We start from the raw sequence: 19,119 nt of genomic DNA on the forward strand, positions 1-19,119 counted from the left end.
ACTTTTACATATTTCTGCCTCTACCTTGTGATCCCAACTGCTCCTTGCAGACTCTTTAACATTTTCAAGGATATCCCTATTCTGATGCCATGTTGACTGGTTCTAGATCACGAAAAAAGATTCAAGGATTTTCCATTTGTTTTACAAAACACAAAGACTCTCACTCCTAAATCTGAAAAACAGTAATAAATGTATGAGAGTGAATATAGATTTTGAATCTAAATAAATACTCAATATAAACATTTGAAAAAATGAGCTAAATCTACAAGTCACTCAACTATAACAGAAACACAAGAAGACATACATGTGCTCCCTTCAGCCCCACCTAGCCTCCACTAATTAGAAGGTTAACAGCCATTTTCAACAACAAAGTGAAAAATCTCCATCAGACTTCACTAGAGGTGGGAGGACATGCTGGACTTCACCCTGAAAGGGGCCCTTGCCCCGGCATTAGGACCAGCCCCGGCCCATTCTCTGCCTGCAGCTCTCTCTTCTTCAATCTCCCAATTTCTTCATACACGGCTTGGAAGGCACTGGAGTCAGTAGCACTGATCTTGGCCAAAAACTCCAGGACTTTTTCTTGCTGGCTTGAGTGTGGGCTCTGGGACCCCACAGGAATTCGTAGCATGGAGGATCACTGTTGGGCACCTGCCGGTACTCCAGGTACTTTTCCTGCACCAAATCTTTGGTGATGAGCTTCCTGGGCTCCCCAAACATGAAGTGCCTCTTCCCATCGTAGACCCCCAGCACATTCAGGAATTCCCACATCTCTTCCTTGGTGGCCCGGTTGCCATTCCTGTAGATCATGCCCAGGAGAGGCATCAGGAGCCCATTCTTGGGAAACCCCCTGCCACCAATAAAATTCTCTTCCTTGGTGATCTCCAATTGGCTGACAAGGGCATAGAATTGACCTTTGGAGTCGACTTCCTTCAGGTCAAGCCCAAAGACCACCTCCAGGTGCACAGAGGCTCTCCTCAGGATGTCAGGGAAGTGCTCCTTGTACCTTTCATTGATGATCTTCATCATTTCTGCCTTCGTAATGGGCTCTTTCATTTTATACTTGTACAGCAGGAACTGCAACAACGTGCTCACCCTCCGGGTTACGGGGTCTCTTTGAGACCTCTCAGTGGGGGCTGGGGCCGCAGAGGAACTTGGACCTCCCTCATCTTGGCCCTCGGCCCCTCCAGCAGCGCTTGTGCCCGAAGCACCAGCAGCAGCAGTGGCGATGGGCAGGATGCTCTGAGGCCCCTGGGGAATGCCAGCAGCAGGGGAGCTCTGGGGAGACCCCCCAAAAGGAGGAGAGGAAGAGGATGGGGACCCTTCTTCCTCTGCTGCAGTGGTTGAGAACCCTCGACATTGTGGGTGTCACCTCGGGCCTGGCAATGTTTCTTACGGGCATGGAGCTTACTCTTCTGACCACGAGGCATGATGACTCTGCTCAAGGACAGTAGGCAGGAGTGTGGAAGGAGGGCAGGTGATGTGGGCCCACCTGAAGAGGGAGGCTGAGAGGCTGTGCACCCCTGCAGCAGAGAGATGCTTCCTTGGCTTTAACAAATGCCGCCTTTGCAGGATTCTTGGAGGGCACTGCTCTAGGACCCCACAAGGCTCCTATTGTCCTGGTGAGGACACTGTAGTGGAAATTAGAGGAAGGATTAGATTGTAGATTGCCAGCCCTGCTTAGGGCTTATGGGGGCGAAAGCAGGGCCTGGCACTAAGGACCCTGTATTGGGTTATTTGGGGTTCTTCTAAGTTCACTCTTAGGGCCATCATTTCACCTGCTGGCAGGGCCAGGGCACATCCCCTATGCTACTCTAACTTGACACCTCAAATCCCTCTGGGACTCACAAGCAGGAACTAAAGGAGCAGCTCAGCCACCACTCCTGGCAGGTTGTCTCAGTGATGACAGCACATTGGGGCCCGTTCTGACTGGGGTTCCTTGGAGGCCTCAGTCCTCCACCAGGTTCTCACCATGGCTGCCCACTTTCACCATGTCCCTCACCTCCCTGAGATGCCCTGGGAGTTAGTGAGCGCAACTCACTACGTCACCATACCCAGATCCTTCAGGTCCGAAAGCAGTGCTGGAGCTCTTCATTTCCCTCATTTCCGGGAGGAGTCTCCTCATCATAAATATGTATCCTCACCTTAATTCCTACTAGGGACCAAGTCTCCTGCCTCTGCTGAATAAGCCTCTCCATTAGTCCAAGGACTTCATGTCCCTGAGACCATCTGTCCCTACGAACAAACCAGGGGGCACCTCAGCCTGACATCTCTGACAGTGGCTCCCTTGGGCCAATAGCAATAGGAGGCTTTGCTGCCTCCTCCTCCCTTCTTGGGGGAGGGGAGAAGAGGGTTAATTCCTTATTGTCTTTATGGGATTTTTACCTTGACTCCCACCAGTTTCTGGGACCCCTCTATCTCCTGATTTGGGGCTTAAACTACGGCACTCATTTCCCTCAGACAGTCCATGCAGATGTCGAGTCCCCTGAACTTGCCAGATTTGTCCTGGGCTTCCAGAGCTCATGGCATTAGCAGAGCCCACTGCAATCCTCCCCATTTTGGTTGAGTTGTCCCAATACCTCAATCATGTCTTCCCTGCACTGTGTACCATTCCTGGGACCCCATCCTTTGCTGTCATGAGGCCACATCACTCAGACTAAAGACTACACCTTCCTGAGACCTCAGAGTTGAAAGTCAGAGTGAGCCACATCCTTTGCAGGCTGTTTTGGGAATCCTAGCATTGGCCAGGGTAGCAGGAGCTACCTGACCCCAGAGTCCTCAATCTGTGACCCCTTCATTCCTCAGTCAGTGATCTGACCTTGATTCCAGGTAGACCTGGTATTTCTCCCTCTACTAACATGAATCCACCTGAAACCAGGGGTGGGATTTCTGGCTCAGACTAAGGCCCTCACCTCCCTAGAGGGAAGTCGGGGTGCTGCACATCTGGCTACCCCTGCCTGGGGGCTCCCAGAGCTGAGAGCAGGTGTGGGTTGTGGGCAGCCCCTCATTTGCAGGGAGGCCTTGTCATTCGCACTAAGGGTCCTCGCCTCACCTCCAGTTAGGTTCTAGGTTTCCTCCCTCTTGAGAACTGGGGTACTTCCTTGGACCAAGGCCCACCCATTCCCAAGACTCTCCATACGGGAGTGGGCCTGGTGGCCTTGAGGCTGGCAGTTGAGAGAGAGACTCGGGGGTACCTCCTCTGTTCTAGGTTAGGTGCTTCTCTTAGGTCACATTTAGGGTCCTAACCTGGACTCCTGACCAGTCCTGAGACTCCACCCTCCTCCGATGATGAGCCGCGACCCTCAGATCAGGGGCGGCAACTTTCTAGCACTTCCTGTGTGGAAAACAGGACGTAACCATACCTCACATCTGGCCAAGGCTAGAGGGGGCCCTCTAAGGGCCAAGGCTGTTGGGGGGGCCTCCAAGGGCCGACAGCAAGGGCGGGACCTCTGAAGACCCACTATGCAGACTTGGGTGGTCCCTTTGTGTTCACTCAGGGTCCTCACCATGATACCTATCAGAGCCTGGGGATTCTTCTGGTATAAACCTGAGTTGCAGGCTGAGAACAAAACCCTCACCTCGTAGAGACACTAGAGGGGACAGTAAGGGAGTTCCTCAAGCAACCCTTGCTTGGGGCTTCACAAATGTGCCGGCTGGGTCAGTGCTCTGAGAAGACCCTCTTTTGGGGGTAGGTCACCCCTTTAGCACTCATGGTCCACACCTTACTGTTGTTAGGGACAAGACTCCACCCTGCGCACAACAGGGGCCACCCCTTCCGTCCCTGACACCCTTAGTGCTGAAATGAGGGGGCACTTCAGGCTGATAACTCTGCCTGGTGCTTTCCAGGATCAAAACAGGGACTCAGCCCTATAGGGGTCCTTCTCTTGATATGGGCCCCCTCAAAACACATGCGGTCTTCACTTTGACTCCTCTTAGGTCCTAGGTCTGTTCACTCTAGAGGAGCAAGAGTGCTCTCCCTCCCACCCCCCATTAGACCTAAGCCCTTGCCACATAGAAACCCTACAGGAGGAAATAAAGGGGCGCTTCAGGCTGACAGCTTTGCAGGAACCTCACAGAGCTGTGAACAGGGGTGGGACTCTATGAGTAGTCCTTGGTTTTGTGGATCCCTTTATAACAGGAAGGATCTTTATCCTGCCTCCTATTAGGGCCTAGGTGTCCTCCTGCAGAACTAGGGCCAAATGCAATGTACCGAGGATCTGAGACAATCGCTGCATGGCCATTTCTGGGAAGGAAATGAGGTAGTGCTTAGTCTGACAGCTCTGAGCTTTGCAACCCAACTCAGACAGCAGTGGGCGAAGGGACTTTGTGGGGCCTTCTCTGTTCTGGGGTGGATGGTTCCCTCATTCTTCAGTCAGGGTCCTCACCATGACACCCGATCAGTTCTGAAAACCTACCCTCTACTTACCTGAAGATCCTCTCTGATCAAGGTCCACACCTTCCCGACACCATGATTTGGAATCCGGGTGATGCATATCTGTCCACAGTTCTTCAGGACCTCGAAGGAGTGACAGTAGAGATGAGTCTCTATGGGACACCACTATCCTGTCTGGGTCCTTCCATCATCCTCATTCAGGATCATCAGCTTGATATCTATCAGAGTCTGAGACTCCTGCATCTACTGACTTGAGGTACCCTTCTTAGACCCAGGCTCTCAAGTCCCTGAGAACTCTAAAGGATAAGTGAGGGGATGGTCAGCCTGACAGCCGTGCCTGGGGCTTTCTAGGTTTGAGAGCAGGTGCCAGTCAGCCTCTGGGTGAGCCCTATATTCTGGGGTGTTCATCTTCCCAGTCCTCACTCATGGATGTCCTGTCTTGGTTCCTGTGTCTTGGAGTAAAGGCTTCCTGGGAAATGTCACATCCCTCCATGTCTTCAGTCATTTGCCTCCTGGAAATCTTGCAGAAAATGGGTCCCTGTCTGAGAGTGATGTAAGATGGGGACGCTTCAGCTCAAGACAAGGGGCCCAGGACAGCACTCTTGGCAAAAACCAAACCCTTTGCTGTCAAGTTGATTCTCACTCATAGTGATATATATGACAGAGTGTAACTGCCCCATTGGGTTTCCAAGGAGTGGCTGGTGTATCTGAACTGCCAACCTTTTGGTAAGCAGCCAAGGTCTTAACCACTACCAGGGCTCCTCTTGAGCAGTCTCCATAATGCACCGTTCTGTTGTCCAACATCCAAAAGCTGCTGTTTAATACAGCTTGTCCAGTTTTCTAGTTGTTTATAGCAGGAGAGCAAGTCTGTTACCAGTAACTTCCTTAAATCCAGAAGCCTGTTGCTACTAATTTAGTAAAAACTCATTGCAACATACACAGCATTGAAACATTTCACACATTTGTTTCTTGCAGGGCTCTCTGAACAACACTACTTTGTGTTTGGGGAAAGGACCTCAAAAAGAGCTGTTTGTTTTAGCCTCAGGTCACCCTTCCAGAGACTGTAGATTCTGTTTTGACAAATCTGCTCAGATGACCCTTAAATCCTTGTCTTATCTGTCCAGCACTGGGGTGCTCGGAAGGTGCAGAGAAGGTATGCAAAAAATAAGTCCCTGCTTTTTTGTCTTTCCTCCTTCTGCTCTCTCCCCTCCCCCCCGTTGGGCTTATGAATAAGTATCTGCCATTATACAACTTTTGCCACCTTTAAAAGTGCATATTATTTATTTCATATATTTCATCGTGTTTCTCAAATATAATTATTATAAAATGAATGCTGCTTTCTGTTAAGATGCATAAAACTTGTTCAAGCCTTCCTGTAATTTTGAAAGTTATGTTTGCTTTTTTTTTAATCTTATAAAACTTTAGTCACTGACTCTATTTACTTGGATGACCAAGAATGCAACTCCAGTATAGGGACATTTTTTAGGCTTAGAAAAGAAAGTGTGAGTGGTAGAGCTCGTGTTTTATATTCATAATGTCGATTTGCCTGCATCTTCTTTGGTATTGGCTTATTCCCTAAAATGGGCTGGAAAGTTTCCAAAACCAAAGGCATTTTTTAATGAGATGGAGAAACAAAAATCACCAACTTCATATGGAAGGGAAAGGGGCCACAGATAAGCATTACTGAAAAAGTAGAACAAAGTGGGAGGCCTCACACTACCTGATTTTAGAACCTGTTACACTGCCACAGTAGTCAAAACAGCCTTGTACTGGTACAACAGATACATAGACCAATGGAACAGAATTGAGAATCCAAACAGCAATCCATCCACATATAAAACCCAGTGCCGTCGAATAAGCAGCTGGTATTTGACAAAGGCACAAAGTCAGTCAAATGTAAAAAAAACAGTCTCTTTAAGAAATGGTGCTGGCAATACTGGATATGTATCTATAAAAAAAGAAACAAGACCCATAACTCATACCATGCACAAAAACTAACTCTAAATTGATGAATGACCTAAATATAAAATCTGAAACTATGAAGATCATGGATGAAAAAATAGGGACAATGCTAGGAGCCCTAATACATGGCATAAACAGTATACAAAACATTACTAACAATGCAGAAGAGAAACTGGATAACTGAGAGCTCCCAAAAGTCAAACACCTATGCTCATCCAAAGACTTCACCAAAAGAGTGAAAAGATTAGATTGGGAAAAAGTTTTTAGCTATGACATTTCCAATCAGCATCTGATCTCTAAAATCTACATGATACTGTAAAAACTCAGCTATAGAAAGACAAATAACCCAATTAAAAAACGGGCAAAAGATATGAACAGACACTTCACTAACGAAGACATTCAGGTAGCTAACAGACACATGAGGAAATGAGATTCCATCTCACTTCAAAAAGACTGGCATCAATCCAAAAAGCACAAAACAGTAAATGTTGGAGAGGTTGTGGAGAGATTGGAACACTTACACACTGCTGGTGGGATTGTAAAATGGTACAACCACTTTGGAAATTGATTTGGCGCATCCTTAAAAAGCTAGAAATAGAACTACCTAATGATCCAGCAATCCCACTCCTTGGAATATATGCTAGAGAAATAAGAGCCTTTACACGAACAGATATATGCACACCCATGTTCACTGCAGCACTGTTTACAATAGCAAAAAGATGGAAGCAACCAAGGTGCCCATCAACGCATGAATGGATAAATAAATTATCATATATTCACACAATGGAATACTATGCATCCATAAAGAACAATGACGAATCTGTGAAACATGTCATAACATGGAGGAATCTGGAAGGCATTATGCTGAGTGAAATTAGTCAATTGCAAAAGGACAAATATTGTATGAGACCCCTATTATAAGAAATCAAGAAATAGTTTAAACAGAGAAGAAAATATTCTTTGATGGTTACGAGAGTGGGGGGGAGGGAGAGAGAGGAGTATTCACTAATTAGATGGTAGATAAGAACGACTTTAGCAGAAGGGAAAGACAACACACAATACAGGCGAGATCAGCACAACTGGACTCAACAAAAAGCAAAGAAGTTTCCTGAATAAACCAGATGCTTCAAAGGACAGCGTAACAGAGGCGGTAGTTTGGGGACCATGGTTTCAGGGGACATCTAAGTCAACTGGCATAATAAAATTTATTTAGAAAACATTCTGCATTCCACTTTGAAGAGTGGCATCTAGGGTCTTAAATGCTAGCAAGCAGCAATTTAAGATGCATCAATTGGTCTCAACCCACCTGGAGCAAAGGAGAATGAAGAACACCAAAGACACAAGGTAATTATGAGACCAAGAGACAGGAAGGGTGACATAAATCAGAGACTCCATCAGCCTGAGACCAGAAGAACTAGATGATGCCCGGCTACAATCGATGACTGCCCTGACAGGGAATACAAGAAAGAACCCCTGAGGGAGCAGGAGACCAGTGGGATGCAGACCTCAAATTCTCATAAAAAGACCAGACTTAATGGTCTGACTGAGACTAGAAGGACCTAGGAGAACATGGTCCCCAGACCATCTGTTAGCCCAAGACAGGAACCAATCCCAAAGCCAACTCTTCAGACAGGGATTGTACTGGAGTATATGATAGAAAATGATACTGGTGAGGAGTGAGCTTCTTGGATCAAATAGACACATGAGACTATGTGGGCAGCTCCTGTCTGGAGGGGAGATGAGAAGGCACAGGGGGACAGAAGTTGGCCTAATGGACACAGAAATAGAGGGTGAAGAGAAGGAGTGTGCTGTCTCATTAGGGGAGAGCAACTAGGATTATATAGCAAGATGTATGTAAATTTCTGTATGAGAGACGGAGTTGATTTATAAACTTTCACTTAAAGCACAATAATAAAAAAAAAAAGAAACGAGTTTGCTTAGGAAACCTTCATCATCTAAAGTATAATAATAATAATAATAATAAAAGAATTTAGTTTCCCCATAGAGGAGGACAGATACTAATGAACAAGATATGAAGCAAAGTGTAAGTGGCAAGGAACTGGACTCAGATTAAAGACTTTTTATTTTGGATCATAGTAAAAGGGTAGCTAGACAGACCCTTAAAAGTAAAGAAAGGAGACTTGCATTGTTTTCATTGACGCATAAATTACTGTCAGAGCTGACTCAATTCCTAGGTTTGTTTATATCTGTTCTTAAACTAAATTATAATGGTCCAGAGCACAAGTGCTGGAATAAGATCTGAATTTCATCACTTATTGTGACTTAAAGCAAATATCTTAATGTCCCCTCATCTGTAAAATGGGGGCAGTAATAGAGTTGGTGTATGAACTAACCTATGCTAAAAGATTAACATGGAATATGGTACATAGAAAACGCTCAATAAATTTTAGCTATCATTATTTTCTTTGTTCCATAAAGACAGTTCCTATGTCTGTTATTGCTTACTATTCTATGCATTATTGCTTAGCACAGTCCCTATCACATAGTACGCTTATATAATTATGTGTCAGATAAGTATTGGGTAGGAAATAAAATATTTGACATTGAATGGAAGAAAATAATTACAACAGTAGCTAGAGGGGTTATATAGCTAATTACAGATTTATGTTGTATAACAAACCATGCCAAAATTTAGTGGCTCAAAGGAACCATTTATTTGTTCATGAGTGTGTGGTTTCAGTTGGGATGGCACATCTCTGCACCATGTAGTGTTGTCTGGGTTCACCCATGCATTGGTGGTTAGCTGATGGTCCATGGTCTCACTCACATATTTCTTGCTTGGCTGGCTGTCTTTCTCTTGGCAGGGGCAAAGGAGGTATCTAGGCCATTGAGCTTTCACCCTCCAAAAGGCTAACCTGCATTTGTTCACATGGGGTGGTGGTCACAAGGTATCCCTTTTCAAGACTCTACTTGTGTCATGTTTGCTATTAACCCACTGAGCAAAGCAAGCACTATGGCCAAGCCCAGGGTCACTATGGGAAGGAATTTCTCAAGGCTTGCACAACAGGGAGGGTAATCAATGTAGCCATTTATGCACAGGTGAAACAAACATATAAGATAGACCTCATGATATTTTAGCATATTTACTGAAGAGGGAAAGTTGCAAAAGGCACAAGATAAACTTCTGAAAGGAATGTTGAGTTTATAGGACCAAAAATTTTCAGGAGCCAGAAGGGTTCCTGGACGTCTCTTCCTCTGAAACTAAAAGGAGAGATGAAGTGATGGGTGTAAAGGGGAGATGTGGCGGCTAAGAGAAACTAGGCAGTTCTCAACCTTACCAGCTACTGTTGAGTTGATTCCAACTCGTGGAGACCCCTTGTGTGCCAGAGAACAACTGTGCTCCATAAGGTTTCCTATGGCTGATTTTTCAGTAGTGGATTGCCAGGCCTTTCTTTCAAGGTGACTCTGGTTGAACTGGAACCTCCAACATTTTGATTAGCAGCCCAAGGTAAAGTGTTAAGCATTTGTACCACCCAGGGCCTCCCAGTTCACAACAACGTCCCTTATTAACTGAAGACTGATGTCTTGGTCATCTTGCTAGTTTCCTTTTAGCTTCTGTCTATCCTTTTGGGTGCTCCCTAAGACATCTGTCCTAGGCCACATTCCACCAGACATGCAAACATCTCCTTCTTGTTTGTATTATTTTAGAAGACTCTAAGCCTGGAAAGCATTTTAAAATACATTAAACACAACAGGCACGAGAAGGAGTATTTTTTGAGTAAGCCTTCTTGCGGATTCTCCCCAAATTCTAGATCATCTCAGCTTGACCCTGAGGCCTATCCAAAACCAAACCAAACCTCCTTCTGTCAAGTTGGTAACAACTCATAGTAACCCTATGTGTGTCAGGGTAGAAATGTGCTCCATAGGACTTTCAATACATGATTTTTTGGAAATAGATCACCAGGCCTTTCTTTTGAGGCACCTCTGGATGGACTCGAACCATCAAAACGTTTCACCCAATGACTAAACTGCTTATTATTGGGTTGTCACCATGTAGAGATAGCCTAAGATCCAATTACCTTTTCCCAGTGTTCATTTATAAAGGATAGCTATTACAAAAAAAATCATTTATTTTAATATCTTTTAAACGTTTGTTGAATTTCAAAATATATTACTTTCAAATTAGGTCTAAAATTTTGTTAAAAAAGTAATACATGTACAGGGAACAAAAACTCAAATAGTAAAAAATTATTTAAATGGAAAGAATGCCCTCTTCCCCAAGGACAACTACTGTTATGAGTTTTTGTATCCTAATGGTAACTTTGGTGGAGGTTAAGACAGCACACAATACTGGGGAAGCCAGTGCAACTTATTCAAGGCAAAGTCATGGAAGCTCCATAGACACATCCAAATTCCCTGAGGGATCAGATTGCTGGGCTGAGGGCTGGGGGCCATGGTCTCGGGGAACATCTAGTTCAATTGCCATAACATAGTTTATAAAGAAAATGTTCTACATTCTTACTTTGTTGAGTAGTACCTAGAATCTGAAAAGGCTGCGAGTGACCATCTAAGATACTCTACTGGTCTCGTTCCTTTGGGAGCAAGGCAGAATGAAGAAAACTAAAGATTGGAGGGCAAGATTAGTCCAAAGGACTAATGGACCAAAACTACCACGGCCTCCACCAGAGTCAGCACAGTACAACCAGATGATGCCAGACTACCACCACTAACTGCTGTGACGGGGATCAACAGTAGAGAGTCCTGGACAAAGCTGGAGAAAAAAGTAGAATAAAATTTTAACTAATAAACACACAAAAAAGACCAGACTTAGTATGTGACAGAGACTGGAGAAACCCCAAGAGTATGGCCCCTGGGCACCATTATAGCTCATCACTGAGATCACTGCTGAAGTTCACCCTTCAGTCAAAGATTAGGCAGGCCCATAAAACAAAAGGAGTTTAAATGGGCACACCATCCCAGGGGCAAGGACGGGAAGGCAGGAGAGGACAAGAAAGCTGGTAACAGGGAAACCAAGGTTGAGAAGGGGAGAGTGTTGACATGTCATGGGGCTGGCAACCAATGTCACAAAACAATATGTGTATTCATTGTCTAATGAGAAACTAGTTTGCTCTGTAAAACTTCATCAAACATACAATAATAAAATAAAATAAAATTTTAGTTTCCTGATACAGTAGGACAGATACTAATGCACAAGATATTAAGCAAAGTGTAAGTGGCAAGGAAGTGGAGTCAGGTTAAAGACTTTTTATTTTGGATCATAATAAAGAGAGGCGGGCCAAGATGGAGGAGTAGTCGGACGCTTCTGGTGATCCCGCTCACGAAAAAGACTCAAAAATCATGTGAAACAATTATATTTATGACAAGCTAGGAGCCCTGAACATCAAAGGCAAAGTTAGAATATGGACTGAGCGGCAGGAGGAGGGAGAAATGGATCAGAAGCAACGAGGAGTTGCCGGACCTGAATTGCCAGGAACCCTCAGGCACGTTCCCTGGAGTGACCCCAGCAGGGCTGGAGATAGCGATCGGGACACAGTTTCCTCAGGGAGAGAGAGCCAGCCGCATAGCCTACTCACACCTCCAGAACCAGAGAAAAATGGTGCTCTCGGCAAAAGCTAAGTACTTGCATACATTTTACCCTCCCACCAGCTGCCAAGCAGGATTCAGTGGCTGTCAATTTCCCTGGGCCTGAGGCAGGGTCTGCTGAGCACTCTGAGCCATTCTCCCTGCCTTGGAGTAGGAATAAATTCACAATTGGGGGAAAAGATAATCTGCCACCTTCACTAAGCTGGGGAGCTTAGGAGAGAAGCAGCTCTGTCCTGGCGTAAAAGGTCTATGGACTTTGAATACCTTTCCCCCCTGCATGGACCTGTGTGGGCCTATTTCTGGAGAATAGGCCCTTCTTGGCAGACTGCAACTGTTTCTGCTGTGCAGTGGAGAGGTGGATGTTTGATGTTTGACACCACTTTGCCTATTATACAGGGTCCTCACCTACCCACATCAGGGGCCTAAGGACTGGTGGCTCCACCCATGTTACCTAGCCACCCGTGACAGGGATCCAAGGATGACTGGTACCTCCCAGTCCTTAAAACCAAAAGCATTGGGTGCCCAAGGTCCATCTGCAGAACCCACCCACCTGTGTGTTCTAGGGAACAGGGACATGCATTCTTCAGAGACACGTGCGGGACAATTCTCAGCCCCCTGCCTTGTTCAGAGTGTGACCCCCTGCTGCAACCAGATACCGGTACCTACACCAATCACCTCTGCCCTGGTAAGACTGTGGGACAGAGCCTGAACCATAAACTTGATGATCAGCTACCTGGCACCTGAGCTGAATTCACACAAGAAAAGTGAATGGACTCCTAGGCTGACACACCTGATAACAGCTCTAGCCATCTGTAGACAGGATGTCAGAATTTCAAAGGCAAAAATAATCAAGCTAGCTCACTCAAGCAACCCATTTGGGTATATCAAAACAAAACAAACCAAGAAACTAGGATACACTATTTTTTTTTAAGGAAACATAAAATAAACTAATATAATAACTTATAGATGGCTTGGAGGCAATAGTCAAAAAAGCAGACCATGATCACGTCAACAACCTCTCAATACAAAGGATCAAGGGATCTTCTGCATGAAATTGCTTTCCTGGAATTACCAGATAGAGAATACAAAAGATTAATATACAGAACTCTTTAGGGCATTAGGAAGGAGATTGGGAAATATGCAGGACAAGCCAAGGAACACACAGATAAAGCAGCTGAATAAATTAAAAAGGTTATTCAAGAACATAATGAAAAATGTAATAAGCTGCAAGAATCCATAGGGAGACAGCAATTAGAAACTCAGAAGATTAACAATAAAATTACAGAATTAAACAACTCAGTAGAAAGTCAGAGGAGCAGAACTGAGGAAGTGGAAGGCGGAAATGGTGAGCCTGAAGATAAAACACGAGGCACCAATATATTCGAAGAAAAATCAGATAAAAGAATTTAAAAAAGTGAACGAAACTTAAGAATCATGTGAGACTCTATCGGCAGAAATAACAAACGAGTGATTGGAGTACCAGAACTGGGAGGGAATACAGAAAATACACAGAGAATTGTTGAAGATTTGTTGGCAGAAAACTTCCCTGATATTGTGAAAGATGAGAAGATATCTATCCAAGATGCTCATCCAACTCCACATAAGGTAGATCTTAAAAGAAAGTCACCAAAACATATTATAATCAAACTTGCCAAAACCAAAGATAAAGAGAGAATTATAAGAGCAGCGAGGGATAAACGAAAAGTCACCTACAAAGGAGAGCCAATAAGAATAAGTTCAGGCTACTTGGGAGAAACCATGCAGGCAAGAAAGCAATGGGGTGACGTATATAAAGCATTGAAGGAAAAAAATGGCAGCCAAAAATCATATATCCGGCGCTCAAATATGAAGGCACAATTAGGACATTTCCAAATAAACAGGAGGTGGGGCAAAATGATAGAATAGGCAGACGCTTCTGGCAAGCCCTGTTACAACAATGACCCAAAAAGAGAAGTGAAACGTGTATACTTACTACAAGCTAGGAGCCCTGAACATCAAAGGCAAAGTTAGAAAATGAAGTGAGCAGCAGGGGGAAGAAGAGACAGTTGAGAAGCGGAGAGGAGTTACCTGACCTGAATCATCGGGAGCCCTCGGGTACCATTCCAGGGAGCAGCTGCAGCAGGGTCATACTAGCGTTCGGCCGCAGTTTCTTCAGGGAGGAGCAGCCAGCCTACTCACACCTCTGGAACCAGAGAAGAACGGTGCTCTGGGCAAAAGCTAAGTACTTACGTATATCTTACCATGACCCCACCCCCAAGCTGGCTTCAGCAGCTGTTGGTTAATGTGGGCCTGAGATAGGCCCTGTTGAGCACCTAGTGCCATCTTTCCGGCCTAGGAGAAGGAATAAATTCACAGCTGGGGAAAAAGATAATTTGCCAGCCTCACTAATCTGGGGAGCTCAGGACAGAAGCAGCTCCTGTCCAGGCATAAACCGCCCATGGACTTTGAGTACCTTTCCCCCTTGCATGGACCTGTGTGGGCCTATTTCAGGAGAATAGGCCCTTGTTGGCACACTACAACTGTTTCAGCTGTGCAGTGGAGAGGTGGGTGGTTGATGTTTGACACCACTTTGCCTATTAAACAGGGTTCTCACCTACCCACATCAGGGGCCTAAGGACTGGTGGCTCCACTCAGGTCACCCAGCCTCCCGCGACAGGGGTCCAAGGATAACTGGCACCTCCTAGTCCTTAGAACCAAAAACTTTGGTTGCTCATGGTCTGTCTGCAGAACCCACCCACCTGTACGCTCTAGGGAAGAGGGACGCACTTTCATCAGAGACACTTGGGGGATGATTCTCAGCCCCCTGCCTTGTACAGAGTGTGGCCTCCTGCTGCAATGAGATACCAGTCCCTACACTAACCACTCCTGCCCCTCTAAGACTGTAGGACAGAGCCTGTATCACACGCTTGATGACCAACTACTTGGACACCTGAGCTGAATCCATACAAGAGAAGTGAATGGACTCCTAGACTGATTTCCCTGATAACAGCTCTAGCTATCTGGGGATAGGACGTCAGAGCTTCAAAGGTGAAAACAATCAAGCTAGCTAACTCAGGCAATCCATTTGGGTATATCAAAACAAAACAAAGCAAGAAGCTAGAATACAGTAAGCAAACATAAAATAAACTAATACAATAACTTACAGGTGGTGCAGAGACAACAGTCAATTTCAAATCACATAAAGAAACAGACCATGATTGCTTCAACAAGGTCTGAAAACAAAGAATCAAGGGATCTTCCCGATGAAGGTGCATTCCGGGAATTACCAGATGCAGAATACAAAAGATTAATATACAGAACCCTTCAAGACCTCAGGAAGGAAATCAGGCAATATGCAGAACGAGACAAGGAATACATAGATAAAGCAGGTGCAGAAATCAAAAAGGTTATTCAGGAATATAAAGAAAAGTTTAATAAGCTGGAAAAATCCATAGACAGACAGCAATCAGAAATTCAGAATATTAAAAATAAAATTACAGGATTAGACAACTCGATAGAAAGTCAGAGGAGCAGAACTGAGCAAGTGGAAGGCAGAATTTGTGAGCTTGAAGATAAAGCAGTTGATACCAATATATTTGAAGAAAAATGAGATAAAAGAATTAAAAAAATGATACCCTAAGAACCATGTGGGACTCTATCAAAAGAAATAACCTACGAGTGATTGGAGTATCAGAACAGGGAGGGAATACAGAAAATACAGAGAGAATTGTTGCAGATTTGTTGGCAGAAATCTTCCCTGATATCGTGAAAGATGAGAAGATATCTATCCAAGATGCTCATCCAACTCCACACAAGGTAGATTTTAAAAGAAAGTCACCAAGACATATTAGAATCAAACTTGCCAAAAGCAAAGATAAAGAGAGAATTTTAAGAGCAGATAGGGATAAACGAAAAGCCACTGACAAAGGAGAGTCAATAAGAATAAGCTCGGACTACTTGGCAGAAAGGAGGCAATGGGATGACTTATACAAAGAATTGATGGAAAAAAAGTTGCCAGCCAAGAATCATGTATCCAGGAAAACTGTCTCTCAAATATGAAGGTGAAATTAGGACATTTCCAGATAAACAGAAGTTTAGGGAATTCATAAAAACTAAAATAAAACTACAAGAAATACTGAAGGGAGTTCTTTGGTTAGAAAATCAATAATATCAAGTATGAAGCCAAGACTAGAACAATGGACAGAGCAATCAGATGTCACCCCAGACAGGGAAATCACAAAAATAAATCAAGATAAAAAACGCTCAAAACAAGGAAACAGTGATGTTGTTATGTAAAAGAAGACATCATCAAAACAATAAAGAGGGACTAAGAAATGTAGTCATAGATCTTTCATATGGAGAGGAAGAAAGGGTGATATAAAGAAACAAAAGTTAGGTTTAAATTTAGAAAAATAGAGGTAAATATTAAGGTAACCGCAAAGAAAACAAACTATCCTATGCATCAAGATAAAATGCAAGAAAAAAAATAGAGACTCAGCAGAAACAAAATCAACAACAACGAATATGAGGAAAGGATGATATGTAATCTACTCAGCACATAAAATTAAGTGGGAAAAAGAAACTGTCAACAACACACAAAAAAAGACATCAAAATGATAGTACTAAACTCATTCCTATCCACAATTACCCTGAATGTAAATGGAATAAATGCACCAATAAAGAGACAGAGAGTGGCAGAATGGATTAAAAAACATAATCCGCCTATATGCTGCCTACAAGAGACACAACTTATACTTAGAGACACAAACAAACTAAAACTCAAAGGATGGAAAAAAAATATATCAAGCAACAACAATCAAAAAAGAGCAGGAGGGAGGCGGAGCCAAGATGGCCGAATAGACAGACGCTTCCAGCGAGCCCTCTTTACAACAAAGACCCGAAAAAACAAGTGAAACAAGTATATTTGTTATAAGCTGGGACCCCTGAGTTTCAAAGGCAAGCTTAGAAACCGAACCGAGGGGCAGAAGGAAGAAGAGACCGTTCAGAAGCGGAGAGGAGTTACCTGATCTGAACCGCAGGGAGCCCTCAGGCACCATTTCTGGAGGCGCAGCGGTGGGCTGGTACTAGGGTTCCCCTGCAGTTTCCTCAGGGAGAAGCAGCCAGCCGCACAGCCTACCCGTACCTCTGAGAAAAACGGCGCTCTTGGCAAAAGCTAAGTACTTGTGTATAATTACCACGCCCCCCCACCCCCAAGCCGGCTTTAGCAGCTGGATTCCCTGGGCCTCAGATAGGCACTGTTGAGCACCTAGAGCCATCCTCCCAGCCTTGGGGAAGAAAAAAAATTGCAATTGGGGGAAAATATAATTTGCTAGCTCCACTAACCAGGGGAGCTCAGACAGAAGCGGCTCCTGTCCAGGCATAAACCGTCCATGGACCTTGAGCACCTTTCCCTTCTGCATGGACCTGTGTGGGGCTATTTCAGGAGAGTAGGCCCTTGCTGGCAGAGTCCAACTGTTTCAGCTGTGCAGTGGAGAGGTGGGTGTTTGAAGTTTGACATTGCTTTGCCTATCAAACAAGGTCCTCACCTACCCACATCAGGGACCTAAGGACTGGTGGCTCCACTCAGGTCACCCAGCCACCCGTGATGGGGGTCCAAAGATAACTGGTACCTCCCAGTCCTTACAACCAAAAACTTTGGGTGCCCATGGTCCCTCTGCAGAACCCACCCACCTGCACGCTTTAGGGAACAGGGATGCGCTTTCCTCAGAGACACTCAGGGGCCAGTTCTCAGCCCCCTGCCTTGTTCAGAGCATGACCCCCTGCTGCAATCAGATACCGGTATATAAGCCAATCAGCCCTGCCCCTCTAAGACTATAGGACAGAGACTGTACCACACACTTGATGATCACTACCGGGAAACCTGAGCTGAATTCATACAAGAAAATTGAATGGACTCCTAGACTGATATACCTGATAACAGCTCTAGCCAGCTGAGGACAGGATGTCAGAGCTCCAAAGGTGCAAATAATCAAACTAGCTCACTCAAGCAACCCATAGGGGTATACCAAAACAAAACAAAGCAAGAAGCTACGACACAGTAAGCAAGCATAAACTAATACAATAACTTATAGATGGTTCAGAGACAACAGTCAATATCAAGTCACATAAAAAAACAGACCATGATCACCTCAACAGACTCTCAAAACAAAGAATCCAGGGATCTTCTAGATGAAAGTGCCTTCCTGGAATTACCAGAGTCAGAATACAAAAGTTTAATATGCAAAACCCTTCAAGACATCAGGAAGGAAATGAGGCAATACGCAGAACAAGCCAAGGAATACACAGACAAAGCAATTGAAGAAATTAGAAAGATTACTCAGGAACATAATGAAAAGTTTAATAAGCTGGAAAAATCCATAGACAGACAGGAATCAGAAATTCAGAAGATTAACAATAAAATTACAGGATTAGACATCTCAATAGAAAGGAGGAGCAGAATTGAGCAAGTAGAAGCTAGAATTTCTGAACTCGAAGATAAATTGCTTGGCACTAATATATTTGAAGAAAAATCAGTTAAAAGAATTTTAAAAAATGAAGAAACTTTAAGAATCATGTGGGACTCTATCAATAGAAATAAACTATGAGTGATTGGAGTACCAGAACAGGGAGGGATAACAGAAAATGCAGAGAGAATTGTTGAAGATTTGTTGGCAGAAAACTTCCCTGATATTGTGAAAGATGAGAAGATATCTATCCAAGATGCTCATCGAACTCCACATAAGGTAAATCGTAAAAGAAAGTCACCAAGACATATTATAATCAAACTTGCCAAAACCAAAGATAAAGGGAGAATTTTAAACACAGTGAGGGATAAACGAAAAGTCACCTACGAAGGACAGCCAATAAGAATAAGCTCGGACTACTCGGCAGAAACCATGCAGGCAAGAAGGCAATGGGATGACATATTTAAAAAATTGAAGGAAAACAATTGCCTGCCAAGAATCATATATGTAGCAAAAGTGTCTCTTAAATATGAAGGTGAAATTAAGACACTTCCAGATAAACACAAGTTGAGGGAATTTGTAAAAACCAAACCAAAACTACAAGAAATACTAAAGGGAGTTCTTTGGTTAGGAAATCAAAAATATCAGGTATCAACCCAAGACTAGAACACTGGGCAGAGCAATCAGACGTCAACCCAGACAGGTAAATCCAAAACAAACAGAGCAAGATTATAAAAAAAAAAAAAAGCTCACAAACAA

General features: G+C 44.2%; 1 protein-coding gene across 1 annotated transcript in view; it reads right to left on the reverse strand.

Moving 5' to 3' along the window:
- Nucleotides 1-421: 421 nt before the first annotated feature.
- Nucleotides 422-19,119, reverse strand: part of LOC126068827 (melanoma-associated antigen B2-like) — a 33,502-nt gene continuing 14,804 nt past the window's right edge. Inside the window, exons 2-3 of the mRNA XM_049871522.1 lie at nucleotides 649-1,275; nucleotides 422-601 (exon numbers count right to left, since the gene is read on the reverse strand). Of these exons, the coding sequence (XP_049727479.1) occupies nucleotides 422-601; nucleotides 649-1,275 (807 nt within the window). The remainder of the gene's footprint in view (nucleotides 602-648; nucleotides 1,276-19,119) is intronic.

The sequence above is a fragment of the Elephas maximus genome, chromosome X (genome assembly GCF_024166365.1).
Source record: "Elephas maximus indicus isolate mEleMax1 chromosome X, mEleMax1 primary haplotype, whole genome shotgun sequence".
Lineage (NCBI taxonomy): Eukaryota > Metazoa > Chordata > Mammalia > Proboscidea > Elephantidae > Elephas > Elephas maximus.